The following is a 17,083-nucleotide window of genomic DNA, read 5'->3' on the forward strand; positions in this document are numbered from 1 at the left end:
ATATTAATGTAAGGTTGGCCTCTAGCTGTGTTGACACCTCTGTATTTTGAATTACCCTTTAATAGCTACAGCTATCAGGTGTTACTAGGTAAGACAGCATTCATGTAAGGTAGTAAAATAAGTGCTGTGTTGTTTAGCAAAGCAAACTTTATGATTTCTGATTAAAAAAATGCACCCATTTCAACAGGTGGCAGGAGACAGCAAGAACTCAATCACTAACACAAAAATTCTACAGAAAAAACAGAGCAACTGTGCATATCTACTGCACTTAAAAAAAGTAAAATAAAGAATCCATGCCTATATATGATAAGACAAAAATTAAGGTATAACTGCAATTATATCTTTATATTGAATAATGTGAATTGCCTGAATTCAGAGAACAAAAACTTTAGAATTTCATCCAGAAATCACATTTCCACAAAGACAGAAGGGTCAGTCTGAGAACTCACAAGCGTGAGCATAACAGAACACAAGAACAATAGTTTAATGCATTGAGGGAAGATAGAGAATTTCCAACTGTGATAATCTATTAAGGAAAGAGTGTTTTGCAAGGAAGAAAAAAAAGATAAAACCCAAAATATATAATCCTATACATGTGCCTGCATCACAATCAAAGCTATAACTACTGTGAAGACATACACAAGCACACTTTAAATTAGCAGTATAACCTCAGCAATATGAGACCCTACAGAGGTTGAGAAAACACCAAGAAGTGCCCACAGCAAGCCCTACTCTCTCCCAACTAAACTGGTTCTGCTTTCTGACCTGCTCTTGTTAAAGCTGCTGATAAATATCCTGTGCTAAACCACTGTCACAAAGAACTGGCTATAGGAGATAGTGGTGTAAGTATCCGAGTATCATGAAATACTACTCAGAGCTCTATCAAGCACTTTAGTAACTACATTACAGACAAACTGTAAAGCTGAACTTATTTTAAATGCTCAGAGTTCTACATTCTAACAGATAATCCAAATGCTGATTTATTAGCTGACATCTGTTACAGACAGTCAAATGAGAGTAGAGAACAGGATGATCAAGACAACGATCAGTTGTTAACACAACTGTCTATGATACATAAAAAAGATGAAACTGCATCATCACTGGGGACCTTGGTTATGACAGTCAGAGCATAGTTATAGTGCTTGCACTAAAAATATCATTAGCTTTTCTGTAAGTGATATATTACTAGGTCTTTTATTTAAACATCGGAAATTCTGTATTCTAGTTTCTTCCAACACATTAATAAGAAACAAAACTCTGCATATAGCATATTAATACCTACACAGCAGACATGACTGAATTCTATTTAGATATCATGAAATACAAACCAGAATGCAGAACACTTTTAAATTCAGGCTTTTTAGTATGTGAAAAAAACCCCAAACCAAACAACAAAAAGAACTAAGTCAGACTCACTGGGAAAGAATGTAAACAAAAAGTAATCAGTTATTTTATTTGATGCTCTAAAAGCCACATTTGAGAATTAGAGCCGTGCAAGTCAAGAAGCCAATACGCAGAAAAAAGGTACAACAGAAAAAGAAAAAGATCACCAATGGAACAAAAGGAGCTGGTCTAGTGATAATGACTCAGAAAGCAAGAAAGGTAAAACAGCCAGAAGAAAAAAAGTGGTAGACTTTTAATGTTCAGTGAGTACGAGACACAGAAAAAGGTCTACTAGATGGAAACAGTGAACTGTTATTAATAATGCAGCAAACCCAAAGTGTTCACTAAATATTTTTCTGCAGATGGACATGTGCAGTCTGTTTTTATGTCTGTGTCTCAATAGAAATCATGACTATGATTTCTACTATCTGAAGCTTTTCTTTTCAGCTTTGGATGAAACTAGTTTTATATTTATTCTATCTACAAGAAACACAAATGTCAAAATGAAAAAATACCAGCCAACTTTTGTCACACACATTTTAACTGTATATATTTGTCTCACAACCTTCATTCAAGCACTGCTTAGGTAGAAGCTGAAGTTCAATAATGGTTTTCTAGTGAGAACCAAATAGAGTTCGAGACCTTCACAGCAGCAGAAAGGTTCAGTGTCACAATGACAAAAAGAATTCAAGATTAATTTGGGAAAGGAATCAATGACAACAGTTGTTGGTGCATGCACTTGTGGGGGCATGTAAAGAGAATTAGCTCTAAAGAGGCTGTTGTTCTTCCCACCTCCAAAATAATACTTTGCACTTCAAGAGGTAAACTGCCCACACAATTGTCAGTTCTGCAGGAAGATAAAGAAGAATGATTACTGAAGAGCTACAGCGGGGTGCTCAATAAGCAACACCAATGAGGAAAAATTGGACCTTTCCTGGTATTAAGAAAAATCAAGACCCAAACAAACTTGGATTGTAGCTCTGAAACACAGAAATCAGGAGACTAAGAAGAGGACAACAGAACTGAGAACTTCTTGTAACAGTGAGTACTCACTGGATACAAGAGGCCTGAACTACTACGTGACATCCCACTTCACACTAAAACCAAACAGATGTAACCCTTGGGATGGAGGGGAGGGATGAAACCTGGGTCTGCAGTAACACTGCTGCTGTACACTCATATAAAACTGAATTACAGTAGTTTGAGTGGTACCTCTGGTTCTTGACAGTGAATCTAAAAAGTTTTCAGAAATGTTATTTTATCTGATTTGTAGATAGGAGAAAAATCATAAAGAAGTGTTAATTCTGATGTATAAAGAACCCCTTATTTCCTAGCCTACTCCTTTTTTTTTTTTTTAACCCATGGACAAGTATGACTCAAACTTCTTGCCAGTCAACACCCACTCTCCAGTCACAGGAATATCAGAAGCTGTATCTGCCGTAGATTATTTCCTAACATTTTATCTAAAGATGAACCTACCCCTTCGTACACTCTACCAACACCAGTCTCACTATGTTATTTTGCTAGATCCAGTTCTAGTCCACGTCAGTATTATGACATATTCACTGCTATCTATTTTTAAAGCTATCAAATAGGTGGCACTACTCATGCAATCATGGCTAATTATTTTCTGCTTCAAACTATGAAAAAAATGTATGTGGTACATGTGTCTATGCATTTGTATTTAAACCCCCCCTCCCAAAATCCTGCTGATAGAAATGAGCCTTTGCAAGAACAGGCCCTATAACTGTCAATGTCTGTTGGATGACACCTCCACCTGCCTTTTGTTTCACACCTCCAGTATCACCGTTATTTCACCCCAGTGCAAGTCCTACCAGCTAAGAAACGCATGAAGGTTTTCTTTATCACGTGTTTTACTCAAATTACTTCAGGGAGAACCACCAACATACCTCCAGCTGTTTGCTGGCTTCTTCATTTCTCAGTATCAGGGATAACTTGGTACGAAGACTTCGAAAGTGCATATCAATCAGCATGTTTGCCCGCTTTGTTGTGACGTCGTTGATTGACTAAATTAGTAATAAAGGAAACAGTAATCAGTAATAAAGCAAAGTGGGTTACTTATGAACTCTTGAAAGAAACCACTGCCAATGGTACAGTAAGATATTTGTACTTACCAAAATAATAAGCTGGTGGTTTTCAGAATCATATGTTACAGAAAAAGCTCCAACTGCCTTTTTGAAGTCCTTATGTGCAGATTCTTTGGCACACCTAGGAATAAAAATGCTACAGAGTTAAAAATAATAACCACTGCATTTTTGGTTAACAGCCAAAAAGATTAATTCCTTAAAACAAGGAATGTAAATAAAGATTCTCCAAGCTCTCCCTTTTAGGTGCTATTTTATTCTTTATCATTTATTTTACTCATTGTTCTTTCATTTGTTTTCATGCAAGTAGGATTAGAAATATTTCTGAAATCTTCTGTACGTACATCTATGAAATGACAAGTTAAACAAAACTACATTAAAAAGTTACAGTCATTACAATCAGCAAGACCAAAATTTCAAACACATCATAAACCAGTACAACATGTGATTTCATTGTACCCACTGCAGCATTCTTGTGCTCATCTCATGCTGCATTTGGTTTCTCCAGGCCTCCTCTGTCCACTTGGTACTTTGTGAACTTCTGTACTACAACACCAACTGCAGAAATTTTTAGTCTAACCTCAATTTATAGCTCATTCCACACTGAAGCAATAACATGCATCTCAAAAAAAGCAGAAAGTGATCTGAAGGTAAACAAGGGGAGTCAATATTAATCTGACTTTCAGAGCTGTATCTACATGAGAACAGCATGTCCACACTCTAGGAGAAAACTAGCTGTTCTGTATCATACTCTGGGAGGTTTAATTACTGTACAGCTATTCCCAGAACCAAAAGTTGACATATTAACTTGACATGGACAACAAAAGTTCACATTAATCTGTGCATATTACTGAACAGCTGTAAGAATAAAAATCTTAACTTATACCACACACAAACCCTAAAACCTTGAAGAAAGCATTTCCTCCTCCAAGACTAAATTGTAATTTAAAACAATCATCTATTTCTGAAGTATAACCATGTCAACATTTGTATTTTCTATATTCTTACATGAAAATTCAAAAAAATTAATTTGGAGTGGTGAAAAGCATTTTTATTTCTTCTTGTCTCAGGTTCCAAACGTTACCCACATTTTGAAAAAAGTTATTAAGAAACATTTGTACTTACATTTGCCTTAAATCTTCGGGAACTGCCAGTTTGATTTTATGAAAAGTATCTTTTGTTGCGGGTTTATTGGGGTTCACAGATCTCAAGCGCTCAATTGTGACGATTTCGTTGTATGTAGCATCACAGGCTGCATATTCTATTACGTAGAACTGATATAAAAATAATAAAATCATCCAAGCCACACATTATATAACAAGAGTGAGCATTATGCTATGAAGAAAAAGGTACTTTTGTTAACTGCACAAGTCAAATTTGACTTTTTAGGTTGAGGTTAATGGTAATTGCAACTGTCCCAATCTCTGATGGGAGATGAAGAGAGATTAGTTAAAAACACCATGCACATCAATATATAAATAGAAAACAATGGGAAAATAAAAATATAAATAAATATAAAATATATATGTATATATGCATATTCCTACCTCACCCTTTATCATTCTCACTTTAGCCAACCACCAACAGCAGGGTTCTTTTTCATTTGCCCTGGAATAAACCTAAACAAAATACATACGTTACATTCTTAAAAGACATCACAAAAGCTGACACTAATATGATCAGGAACTCTACAGGAACAAAATCCAGTAGAATGTATTAGCACATAAAAGTACACAGTACATTAGTACAGAAAGTCTCTAAGCACCACACAGCAAACAGGTAACAGCTGACCTATCTATTGAAAATACAAGCAGGGATAAAGTTATGTATGCAAGATTGTACAGATAAATAATATTGTACCCAATCTACTGGCATTAGTTGCTTCAGTCTTGCATACAGTCAAAGAGAGATAATTCAGGCTTCTACAACTGTTAATATTTAATCAACAGTATTTTTAATTGTGTGTAGGTCTGCTGACCAGTGAGTGAAAGAGAGGACACACAGCTACACTTCTTTAGCACATATATGATAACAGCCATGTTCATATCAAATAAGTTTTGCCATTTTCTTATCTTTCAAATGAAAATAAACTTACAAAACATGCAAATCTTGAAAGTTCTCTTTGAATTAATTATACATTTTATAATTTTATAAAATAAGGAGGTTTTAGGTATGTGCTGCTTTAAAGCCAATCTATGTATACGTGTAATTATTTACATATACACATATATTTCTATATTTTATGCACACACACATATAATGCAAATTATCTCATTCAGCATGAAATTTTACTAAGAGAGACATTATTAACTTACAGCTGAAGAACTACAGTCCAGCATCTATTTCTAAATTAATTCAGTTCTGATAAAGGACTGATCTGTAACCAATGAAACAGCGATCATGTCTGTAACTCAGCATGGAGGTCAAGCCACATGGAATTTTACACGGGTTTCTTCTGGTACATGGAATTTGTGGGGTTCACAACTGTCAAAATCTGGTTTTGATGATGTGCTTGACATTGTGTATCATGTAGTACTTGGAATCAAAGGAGGTGACAGCACATAACACGGAAGCAAACCTTCCAGTGGCCTGGCTGACATTTTTCACACCAAGTTCTCTCACTTCTCAGAGCAAGTGTTGTGTCTGGAGCACACACACATACCCACCTCTACTTCATCACTTTCATTTATGTCTTTGTTATAGCCTGCAGGTGGTGGGAACCTCACATCATGGAATGGGATTTGTCTCTCTGGTTGCCAGCTACAAATAAAAACACAGTGAATGGCCTAAACATTTTCATTTTCTTCATAAACAGAAATCAGAAACATTTGCAATCCATTAATTTTACTTTTTAAACTTTGTGGACCTTCTGTGCATACTAATGTGATCCAACATACACATAATAAAAAACCACATCTAAGTGACCATTAAGCATCTTAAATGAACCCCTGATGTCACCTGCAGCCTTTTGAAATCATCCAGCAGCAGTTTTTACTCTATTTACAATTACAGGTCTTAATACCACCATTAGAAACATAGGTTAAACATTCCACAACACATTTGGACATTTCCTTCAAAACAAGTCTGTATGTTCTTTTTCTTTGTTTCTACCACGGATTATGAAAACTTGATCAGGATTCAGTCTGAATACAGTTTTAATTTTCAGTTTCTTTAACAGAGACTGGATAAATTTGATTTATAGATTAGAAAACTGGTATTCCTCACTTATCTATAGAACAATTTTTGTAATAATGCAATCTGCCAAAACTAAAATAAGACATTCACGTGAGATAGAGACAATTATGGGACAACTGCTGACTTATTCAAACATAGGTTGTCATCATGTAAATTCAAGAACATGCTTATTTTCCCAGTTTTGTACTTAGAAGTATTTAAACCATTAAAAACATTTATACAGAAATGTCACAAAGTAGATACTGAACCTAATTCTAAAACAGCCAAACAGCAAGTTTAGTGTATCTAAAAAATGCTACTCAAAGTCATATTTAGGTTAATCAAATGCAAGGTTGATACTCTATCATTTGTAGGGATAACACCAGCAATACACTTACTTGTTTTCAAAAGAAACTGTTATTGAATCTTCATGCACATCCTTTACAAATGCCTGTGGAGGAAACAAGGTATAATTATGGTATGCTTGTGGACATTTTAAAAAATCATTTTAAACCTCCATAACACTTTTCTTTCACAAATACTGAAACTCACAATGCAAGTGTGCTTTCAAATCAGCCCTTTTAATTTTGCAGTAGACTTACACAAAACACATCCTGAAAGCTGATAACCTCCTTGGGTTTGTGACTGCCAGCATATTGATACACAAACAGAATGCCCAAGCTGTGAATACATTCTTTCTACTTTTGAGAAGTAACAGGAGAGGTTACTAAGAAACGACAAGAGCATTCTGAATAGTTTCATAAGGAAAGTTTAAAGAAATTAAACACCTGTACTCCTTAAAAAACCCCCACAGAACCTCTAAGTTCTGTCTCTTCTCTCTTTTACCTCAAAACACATTTGAATATTGCATTAGGAAAACTCATCTATATCCATTTCAGCAGAGTTTTGCCCACATTTACTTCATCACACTAATTCTGTAGTGCACAAACTTTAGATAAATGCTCCTCAGCCTTCCTTCCTTTTTCTCCTGGGCACAGATAACAGTGGTGTTGTCCCCGATGGCACCACAAACAGAGGATAAAACTACCACCGAGCACTGCCAGGGCTCCTCCTGCCTTAGACACCCATCTGACTGATGTTTGTTTGATTAGTTTTCAGCTTTAAACTCTGAACATCCCCCCTGCTCCCATCTACAGAACAGCAAGATCAATACTCAAAGAACTCTGGGATTTATCAATGAAAATATTTTTATTAGCCTCAAATGGTGGAGGCCACAGGTCAACCAGGGATGAAAAGATTGTGTGTTTTTTTCTTTATTTTTTAAAGCATCTCCATGAACTTCTGAAACAAACTGGTGAAGTGCTGAGTATTCCTCTGTTAGTATACATATCTTTGCATGGTAGGTAGATTAAAGCCCATGAGCAAAAGTAAGTATAAAAGTTTGTTCTACCAAATGAAATCCATCCTAGGAGATCAAACAATTCTCAGTAAATTGAAAATAATTTAGCAGCAAATACCACTTGTGTAGAAGAATTAGTAAATCAAGTGTGGAACATTTTATTACTCTCACACTTCCACGTTTCCAAGACAAGAACAGACCTTATCTCTTACAAGAAGGGAAAAGTTTCTTTCTCATATGGAATCTAAAAAGTTTTAAAAAAAAAAAAATTCTGGTATTTTTGCTTTATAAAGTATTCCAAAGTATTTCCCAACTTGCAGCAAGTTGGCTGACAGAGAATTCCAAGAATGGGTTATACTAAAATTAAGTGGTACATGAGCATGAGTGTCATCACTCAGACACATTCAGCACTAATGCCACAGTGAAGTCAAAGCAAAGCCACAATGACAACAGCAAAAAGTTATTTTACACCTTGCTCCCCTCTCAATACTCTCAAGAACAAGACTTAATTATTGCTAGTAACCAAAGGATACTTAGAACAGTCTCTAAAGTATTCATAATTACGTATTTCAAAATTCTAAGATATTCCTTCAAAGGGGATTACAAGCACAGCTGACACTTTTCAACGACATGATATAAAGAAGATTTAGGACCACATCTCTAGATCATGTTGACAGTAGTACAGAAATGCTTTTTACATAAAGAGGCAAGACAACTCCCCAATACTGAACATTTACGCAATGTTTCATATAACTGTGTAATACCAAGTATTAAGTATGGCTCCTTCATGCCACAGACTGGAAAAGGATAGGGCTGAGCATTATTAGTAATACTTGAGTATGCAAAAGCAGAGATTATTTCACAGAGCAAATTCAACAAAAATGATATCAGGAACACTTAATAGCCTTGAGGAAAACAGGTAAGAGAAACACTAAACCATGCCCCGAGAAAGAATTTGGTGACAATTTTCTCACATTCATAAAATGTCAAAAAACAAATAAATCCCCTTTCCTTGTATGAAAGACATTTTGGGAGAAGTCATGAAAACACCAAAAGGTGCTCTAAACAGTACTCTCAAAAAATTCCAGGAAATGACAGAAAAATAAACAAGCACAGCAGCTAAAAGCAAGACTACATCTCATATCCAGAACTGAGAGCATCTGATCCATCTTGAGCAGAATTCCAGGGACTGCAGCAATATACCTGAATGGAGGTGATAATGCTAAAATGTACCATTAATAAGTAAACCATGTGCCGCAAATAAATTAAGCTGAAGAGTAACCTGGACCTTTAAACAGTTCAGCAATGATGTTATCTGGATAAAGTAAAAATTTGAGACACAAAGCTGGCTGAAAGCAGAGTGAACTACACTCTCCTGTTTAAGTTCTTCTACATTCCTTTGGTCACAACCCAGGAACCTGGAGTATCCTGAACCAGGAACATCAGGATAACTGTTGACTGTACCCAGACAGCATCACTACAGACACTGCCAGTGAAAAACACAAATCTGACAATTTCTTACATCAAGTTCAGAAGAGTCAGCCACACAAATACCCGTTTTTTAACTCCATCCTGGCCAAAAAAGTTGATGTCATAACCCTGTGGCTTGTCTTTTAATTTACAGTCTTGCAAAATTAAAAAAGTTCACTGTAATAAATTTTTAATGAATTACAAAGTGAACAATGCCTTGCCAAATATCTAATTTCAAACATGCAATATATGCAACACTTCTGGGCACCTCCATGTGATATTTATGCTTAAAAACAACCAGACAAAACATATTAATGATTGTTAATAGTCATCCATATTTGGTTGTCTAATCTCATTTACCCATAGAAAGGTGGTTTTCCTTGTTTTTAAGTTTCTTGTGACACAGAAAAATATCAGAGATACAGACAATGAAAAACTGATGTGATAAGTATCACAGCATTATGTCAGTTTTCCTCCAATATAAATATTTAAACAGATCTGTAGCACATAAAATGCATTTGGACTCTCCAGCACTCTGTATTTTCACGCTTCTAAGCACAAACAAGAAAGTTCTGAAACATTTCTAAATTTTTCTTAAAAAAAATTAATATTTAAACATTAATGCCTTTGAAAAACCAAAATGAATGCTTATCAGAACTGTTTGGTTATCTCAGTTCTGTGATACATGTGAAGTTATACAGAATGCTAAAAAGAAATGCAAGCACCACAAGCCAAATTCACAAACACAGGACAGGCCAGCCCCAGATGTCAGCAGAGGCAGAGAAGAGGCTCTGATCTCACACAAATATCACAAAAAGTACAATAATCATTCATCAGCCTTTTCTAAATAAAGAACATAAGTTAAGCATGAAAATTCAAACATAAAGGTGCATATTCCTGAGTTTGACATGCACCTCCACGAAGGGACAGAACAGTGGTTATGATAGTTTTAGAACAGGACAGTGAAAGGATGCAACAGCTGAGATACCACTAGTGCTAATATCAGAAATATCAAATAAGAGTACACAAAACAACCTGTCAACAGAAGCACATTTTACAATGGCAAAGGTTGATCTTTCTTCTCTAATGTGGAAAAAAAAAAAAAAATCAACTGTGATAAGTTTTTTACACCAAATTTGACTTTTAGTCACATCAACGATTTCATTTCTCTCCATGTTTCAGACATAACTAAGTAAAAAAGTTTACAATGTGGCATTTCTCAAACACATGGGCATTCACATTCTAAGAAGGGTTATCTGCTGAAAATACAGACTAAATTTTAACAATTATTTGTTAAAAAAGTAATAATTATCGGAAACACTAACATATTTGTTATTTTTGTACTAAATGGAATAACAGACACTTCAAAGGAACAAATAAAGGCTCCAGCTGCCATGAAATTTTGCTGCTTTTTTTAAAGTCTGCTCACATCATCAGATGTGAGCATTGTCAACCATTTTAATAAAGGAATATAATTAACTGTAAGGAGGGAAAGTAGGGAAAATATACTTTTTAACATAAAGAAAAGCTACGTTGATACAAACGTGCATCTACTGTTAGCATAACGGTTCTGAACATGTCATACCTGTTGGAAGGAGAATGTCAAAAGGGAACTCGGTGGATAATCAAATCTGAGAAAGGCTGGACATACAAAGGAACAGAATAGGGAAAGAATAATAGTCACAGAAATGGTCACCAGGAGAGGGAAAAGGGTAGAGGCTGTTGTCCTCAGAAGGACCGAGCAGACAGGCTCACAAACAGAGACTGGAGACACTGGCTGAGGACACGTCTGTATGAACAGTGAAAGGAGAGAAAAGAAAAAATGGACACAGAGGGCCATGGGAGGCCAAAGGAACAGTTGCTAATAGTGAGACCTGGAGTAATAAAGGAGTAATAAAGATGAATGATTTTATCAGTTGTAGCTTCAATGGAGTTATCTATAAACCCCAGCAAACAACAGCAAAGCGCTGAAACTACTGGGATAAAAAGTGGAAAATTTTCACAAGGTTATAGAGCAAGAAGTGGCAAAAATTGGGTTACAGACAACAGATAGATGTTAACAACAAACACCATTCCAAAACTGTCTGCCTCATAAACAGCACACTTTCCATCTTTAGCAGAGGACACAAGAGAATCACTCCCAAACTGGAAAAGAAAAATCAATTCCATGTTGGAAAGGCATCCAGCATGTCCCCTTTTAGAGGGAAATATCTAAAGCCAGTTCCAAAAAGATTAGACAAAGGCTGTCTAATAGTCCTCTGTGAATGAGATAAGAACTTCAAAACCCCATTTACTACTCCTATATAAGAAAAGACTTGTAAAGAAATGCCCTAACAGTGCACATCTTCGAGATTTAGTTACTTGGCTGTGAGCTGCAAAAAGGCAATTCCCTCCCCCTGGATTCACAGTCCTGGTGGTTTGTGGGATCAGACTTCACAAAACAAGTGAGGGAATCTAACATTTTTTTTCCAAGGATTCTGGGCCCAACCACATAGCAAATCATGACTAAGCATCTCTAGGTACCAGATTGTCAATTATTCCTGAATCATACCCACTGACTGCACTGCACTTTCCATGGAATAATTCATCTTAGGCAAGGAGAAAAAAAAAAAAAATCATCAAAGTATGAAGTATTCACCAAGCAATACTTTAATTCCATTCAGAAAGAACCAGTCTCCACTACAGCAGTGACACCAAGACACCCCAGTACTCTTGTGAAACACAGAGCACCTGACTGGTATGAAATTTTAATTCAAATCTGGGTCTGAATGCATCTCAAACCGCCTCCTGCATTTTGTGTGGAACACGATCCCTCTACGTGGACGTTAGACAAGACTGGTTTACTACCCTTAGCAGGGCTTAGGTGACCATTAGGCACCAGTTTTGTACTGTCAAGATGAAAATGCTGCTGGGTACACTCAAAAATGCTCAGGTCCTCCAAGAGACCTGCAAGGAAATGAAAACCCAAAGAAATGAAAACCCAAAGAAGCAGTTAGGTGCCTACTTGTGCCACTTAGCCCCTTCCTGACTCCAACAGCCTCATACTCCTCCCCTCAGCATCAAGACAGAGGGGTGTTTTTCCAAAACATTTACATGTTCTGTTTAAGACCTTCAGAATTATTCAAAGCCAAAGAAATCTTCACAACTTATCAGTAAACCATGATATTGACTAAAATAAATGTTTTGCTTTTGATTTGCTTGAAGTGCTACTGCTCTAAAATACTTCTCAGGAGGCTCCCTAAAGAAACTTTTTAAATGAAAATAAATAAAATCATCTTGCAACTAAATTCACACTTGACATTATCACATACTTCTTGCTATGCTGGGTCAACATTGTTTTTTTACAACCAAATTCCCCACCTGCAAAATGGGCATAAAACTCAAAAGAAAAAAAATTAGATAAATTACTTTATAACAGAGTCATACTCAGACATTATGACAGAAAAAAAACCTGTTAGCTAGAATGACTAGAGGAAAATTGCTGGTGTACATTGAACATTTCTGCATGAGTTTAAAGAAACTCAACATCTTTTATTTATTTTTTTTTTTTAGAACTATTGCATTTATCTTAAGTGTGATGCTCTAACTAGGGAGGTAGTACAGGTGAAGACCAATAAATCCCTGTGCCCATTTGCCTCGTCAGATAATTTTACCAAGTCCTCTCAGAGATTAAGAGGAGAAAAAAAAACCTCCCATGTCAAAATTTCTAAAAGTTCAAAGGCAAATGTGATATGCAACTTGGAGGCAAAGTCTGTGCTATAACCTGGATACACTATCACAAATAGGCTTCCATGAACATATGCTCAAACAAAACTTTCACCTATAAAAGAGGAGGACAGAGGCCTATGATGTCAAAATCCAGCATAAACAATAAAAGTTATAGAAGCTTCCAATTCTCCCAAGTTTCTTCAATCATATTTGTCACTAAAGATTGCACCATGTCATTTTTACCATCATCTCTTTCACATCACTGTGTAAATACTCTCATGGAATTTGATAAAAGCCTCATTAAAAGCTGTCCTGTGCAACAAATTTATTCCTTATCTTTCTTTCTGAGTGAATACTGTACCTTTAAAAATGTAAACCTGATTTTTTGAAAATGCTAAATTATTTAATTCCAGGAAGCAATACACAGATCTAGAACTTCAACTACAGCACTGTGAACTCACAGCATACTTATTTACCATCTTCACTGGACTTGTACCATACATACTTTTTTAAAAAAGGTATTATTTTCAGAAAGAGATAGTATCACATATATTTTAAAAACAAGCTTTTAAGAGGTCTTTTCTCTTAGAAACACTGGGAGGTGTTGGAACTGTATCGTTTGGATATCTACCTGGCTCACCACAGGAACACCCGAGTGTGAAATTCTACCTGTTCCTTCATTGCTAACATAAATATTGGATGTCGCACAATAACTAGGCCCAATTTTTAAAGTCCCAGGAACATTTAAACCACGGGAGACTTGCAGAATCCCATCCATGGCTCTTTCTGGTGTGTTGATAACAGGCAATGATTGTAGGCCCAAACCCACCATGCTTGAAATTTATTTTCCTGTGATTAGAGTAAAACCACAAATTATACCGCTATTAACAAGCTGATTAACACAACCCAAATCATGCAAAGCCACACAACACTACACGGTATTAATAAACATATTAAGTGCTCGTTATATATGTTCAAGGCTCACTGATGGCTTTATTAAGCACAAGGGCTTGGAAATAAACACGGAATGCCTCTAAGTAGCTTCAATAAGAAGCACATTTGATAATTAAATGTATTTAGCGACTCAGCACAGATATATTTGGCCAAGCAACGGTCTCTTTAACATCAGCAGTCACCGAACCCTGCCATGGCATCAGGAGCAGGAATCCTCCACAGCGTTTTACCAGGAATGTGTATTGCCCAGGTCCCCCCTCCTCCCCGCCGTGCAGGCCGTGCTCCACCAGTGCAGCTTCTCCTGCAAACCCGGACGGCCGGAGCGACTTTCCTTAAGTAGCGACAAAAGCTGAGGATTTAGCAATTAATGCCCCATCCCGGCGCTGATCCTCGCCCAGCGCCGGGGCAGGGCGGCCCGGGGCTCCCCTTCCCACAAAGGGGGGAAGGCCCGAGGCCTCCCCGCTCCGGCTCCTCACGGGCCTCGCGTCCCCTCGGCCCCGTCCGCTCCCCGCGGACACCGCGAGGGACCCGTCGCGGCCTCGCCCCTGCCCCGCTCTCCCTCCTCCTCCTTCTCCTCCTGCCCCGGGGCCTCCGCGCTCCCTCAGCGCGGGGAGGAGGAGCCGCCGCCGCCTCCTCCTCCTCCCGTGCCCGGCCGCGCTCCCTCCCCTGGGGCCCGGCCCGGCCGCGAGCCCCCGGTACCTTGTAGAAGGCCCCGTTGGAGCCCCGCACCTCCACCACCAGCTCCTCCATGTTGTGTGCGGTGCGGGAGACCCGGGCCCGGCGGCGCCGCCTCCCTTCCCTTTCTCTGTGCCGGCGCAGGAGGCGGGGGAGGAGCGGCGTGTGTGTGCGGGGCGGGGGCGCTCGGTTCACGCCGAGCCCGGGGGGGTGTGGCCGCCCGTGGGGCTGAGGAGGGGGCAGCGCGGGGGGGTTGCGGGCGCTCGGCGCGGCCGCTCCGGGCCGCGGGGCCGCCGGAAATGAAACCGAAACGGCGGCGGCGGCGGCGGCGGCGCGCGGGGAGGGGGGGGGGGGCGGGGGCGGGGGGGGGGCGCGCGCGCGGGGCCGGCCCGGTTCGCACGCGAGCGCTCGGGGGGCCCCGCGTCACGTGACGCGCGGGGCGGGAGGGGCGGGGCGGGAGCGGGCCCGGGGCCGGCGCGCGCCGCTCGCTCGCCCACCCGCCGCCGCCGCCGCCGCCGTAACGGCCCCGCGCGCGCAGCCGCAGTGGGCGCGGGGGGCGCGCGCGGACCCGGCGGTTGCGGGGCTGAAGGTCCCGCCTCTGCCCCCTCTCCCCCCGCCCCCCCGCTCGCACACCCGCGCCCGTCGCGCGCCTGAGTGACGGCCCTCCTGGCCAATCGGGTGGCGCGGTGCGGCGCCGCGCGCCTGAGTGGCGGCCCGGCTGGCCAATCAGACGGCGCGGCCTGAGCGGCGCTGACCGGGGCGCGCGGCCCCTCCGGCGGGCCCGGGGCGGGGGGGGGGGGGCAGTGTGCTGTGCCCGCACCAGCCCGGCCCGGGGCACGGATGAGGCGGGGGCGGCGCGGGCGGAGCTGGAGGGACAAACGGCGCCGAGTAACGGCCCTGGGGAGCGATGGTCGTGCGGGGCCCCGGGGAAGGCGAAGGGAATGACGGGCTGAGGAGCGCGGGGGCTGCTGGGATGGAGGACGAGATGGCGGCCGGGCCTGGCGGGCTTGGGTCTGCTCCCGCAGGGTTTGCCCTGGCGGGGGAAGGCTCTGCCTCCCTGCCACCGTGAGGAGCGAAGAATAAAATGTAAATGGGATATACACCTTGTGTACTGTGTGCAGTTTGGGGCACCACGTTATAAGAAGATATAAAGCTTATTGGCGTCCAGAGAAGGGCAGTGAAGATGGGGAAGGGCCTGGAGAAGAAACCAGGAATGCCTGAGATCACTTGGTCTGTTCAGCCTGGAGGAGGCTGAAGGGAGACCTCAACTAGATCTACAACTTCCTTGTGAGGGGCAGAGGAGGGGAAGACACTGATCTCTGTGGTGACCAGTGACAGGACCCGAGGGGCTGGCCTGAAGTTGTGTCTGGGCACGTTTAGGTTAGATATTAGAAAAAGGTTCTTCCAGCAGAAGGCAGTTGGGCACTGGAACAGGTTCCCAGGGACAGTGGTCACGGCACCAAGGCTGACAGAGCTCAAGGAGTGTTTGGACGACACTCTCGGGCACGTGGTGTGACTTGGGGATGGTCCTGTGCAGAGCCAGGAGTTAGACTCGATGATCCTTGTGGATCCTTTCCCACTCGGGATATTCTGTGATTCTGTGAACTGTGGATCTGCACAGGAATGGTCTGGCTGTGGTGGTTGTGCTGAAGGCCTGATCACCTCCCAGGGTGTAACACCAGACGAGCAGTGCTGGGCCCTCTGCAGTCCCGCTTTGTTCAACACACTAACAAGCTCTCCACATAGCACATACTGTTATTTTAGAATCAGAGAATCATTAAGGTTGGAAATGACCTCCAAGATCATAGAGTCCAACCTTTAGCTACATTGAAACCTTCACAGATACTTCAGTGTGTGACACTGTGCATGCAGTTCACTGCAGATCCTGGGGGTGAATAAAGAGTTCCTGTATGATGGAACATTTATAACTGAAAGTACACTGGCACAAAAGCTGCTTGTTCAGCCTTACGTTAGACCTGCACAAATAATAACATGATCTTCTTATGTTTTTTTCCCCTACTAACTACAAAGAATCAGAAGGAAGAAACCCAACTGTAATACCTTTATGTTCAAAAATCACAATGTATTACTATGGCTGTGATTTCTCTGAATATTTGTGTGATGTTTTCCTTAAATGTGGTGAAATTCTGCACCCACTGATGAATTTTCAAAACCCTTGAAATCAGCAATGATTTCATCTTTCCTCCTTTTTTTTTTTTTTTTTGGTGTTTCAAACCTTGCTTATTGGTGTTTC

The 17,083-nt window shown here is 40.4% G+C and overlaps 1 protein-coding gene across 3 annotated transcripts in view; it reads right to left on the reverse strand.

The window, feature by feature from the left end:
* FMR1 (FMRP translational regulator 1) overlaps positions 1-15,092 on the reverse strand; it is a 28,113-nt gene extending 13,021 nt beyond the window's left edge. The window contains exons 1-7 of one of the 3 annotated variants that reach the window (XM_032701893.1): positions 14,854-15,084; positions 7,061-7,113; positions 6,155-6,248; positions 5,036-5,107; positions 4,614-4,762; positions 3,519-3,612; positions 3,294-3,410 (exon numbers count right to left, since the gene is read on the reverse strand). In XM_032701893.1, the coding sequence (XP_032557784.1) occupies positions 3,294-3,410; positions 3,519-3,612; positions 4,614-4,762; positions 5,036-5,107; positions 6,155-6,248; positions 7,061-7,113; positions 14,854-14,904 (630 nt within the window). In that variant the 5' untranslated portion in view covers positions 14,905-15,084. Of the gene's footprint in view, positions 1-3,293; positions 3,411-3,518; positions 3,613-4,613; positions 4,763-5,035; positions 5,108-6,154; positions 6,249-7,060; positions 7,114-14,853 lie in introns of all 3 variants that reach the window. The other 2 variants (XM_032701892.1, XM_032701891.1) reach the window with 2 other exon arrangements.
* Positions 15,093-17,083: the final 1,991 nt, after the last annotated feature.

Source organism: Chiroxiphia lanceolata, chromosome 14 (assembly GCF_009829145.1).
Source record: "Chiroxiphia lanceolata isolate bChiLan1 chromosome 14, bChiLan1.pri, whole genome shotgun sequence".
NCBI lineage: Eukaryota > Metazoa > Chordata > Aves > Passeriformes > Pipridae > Chiroxiphia > Chiroxiphia lanceolata.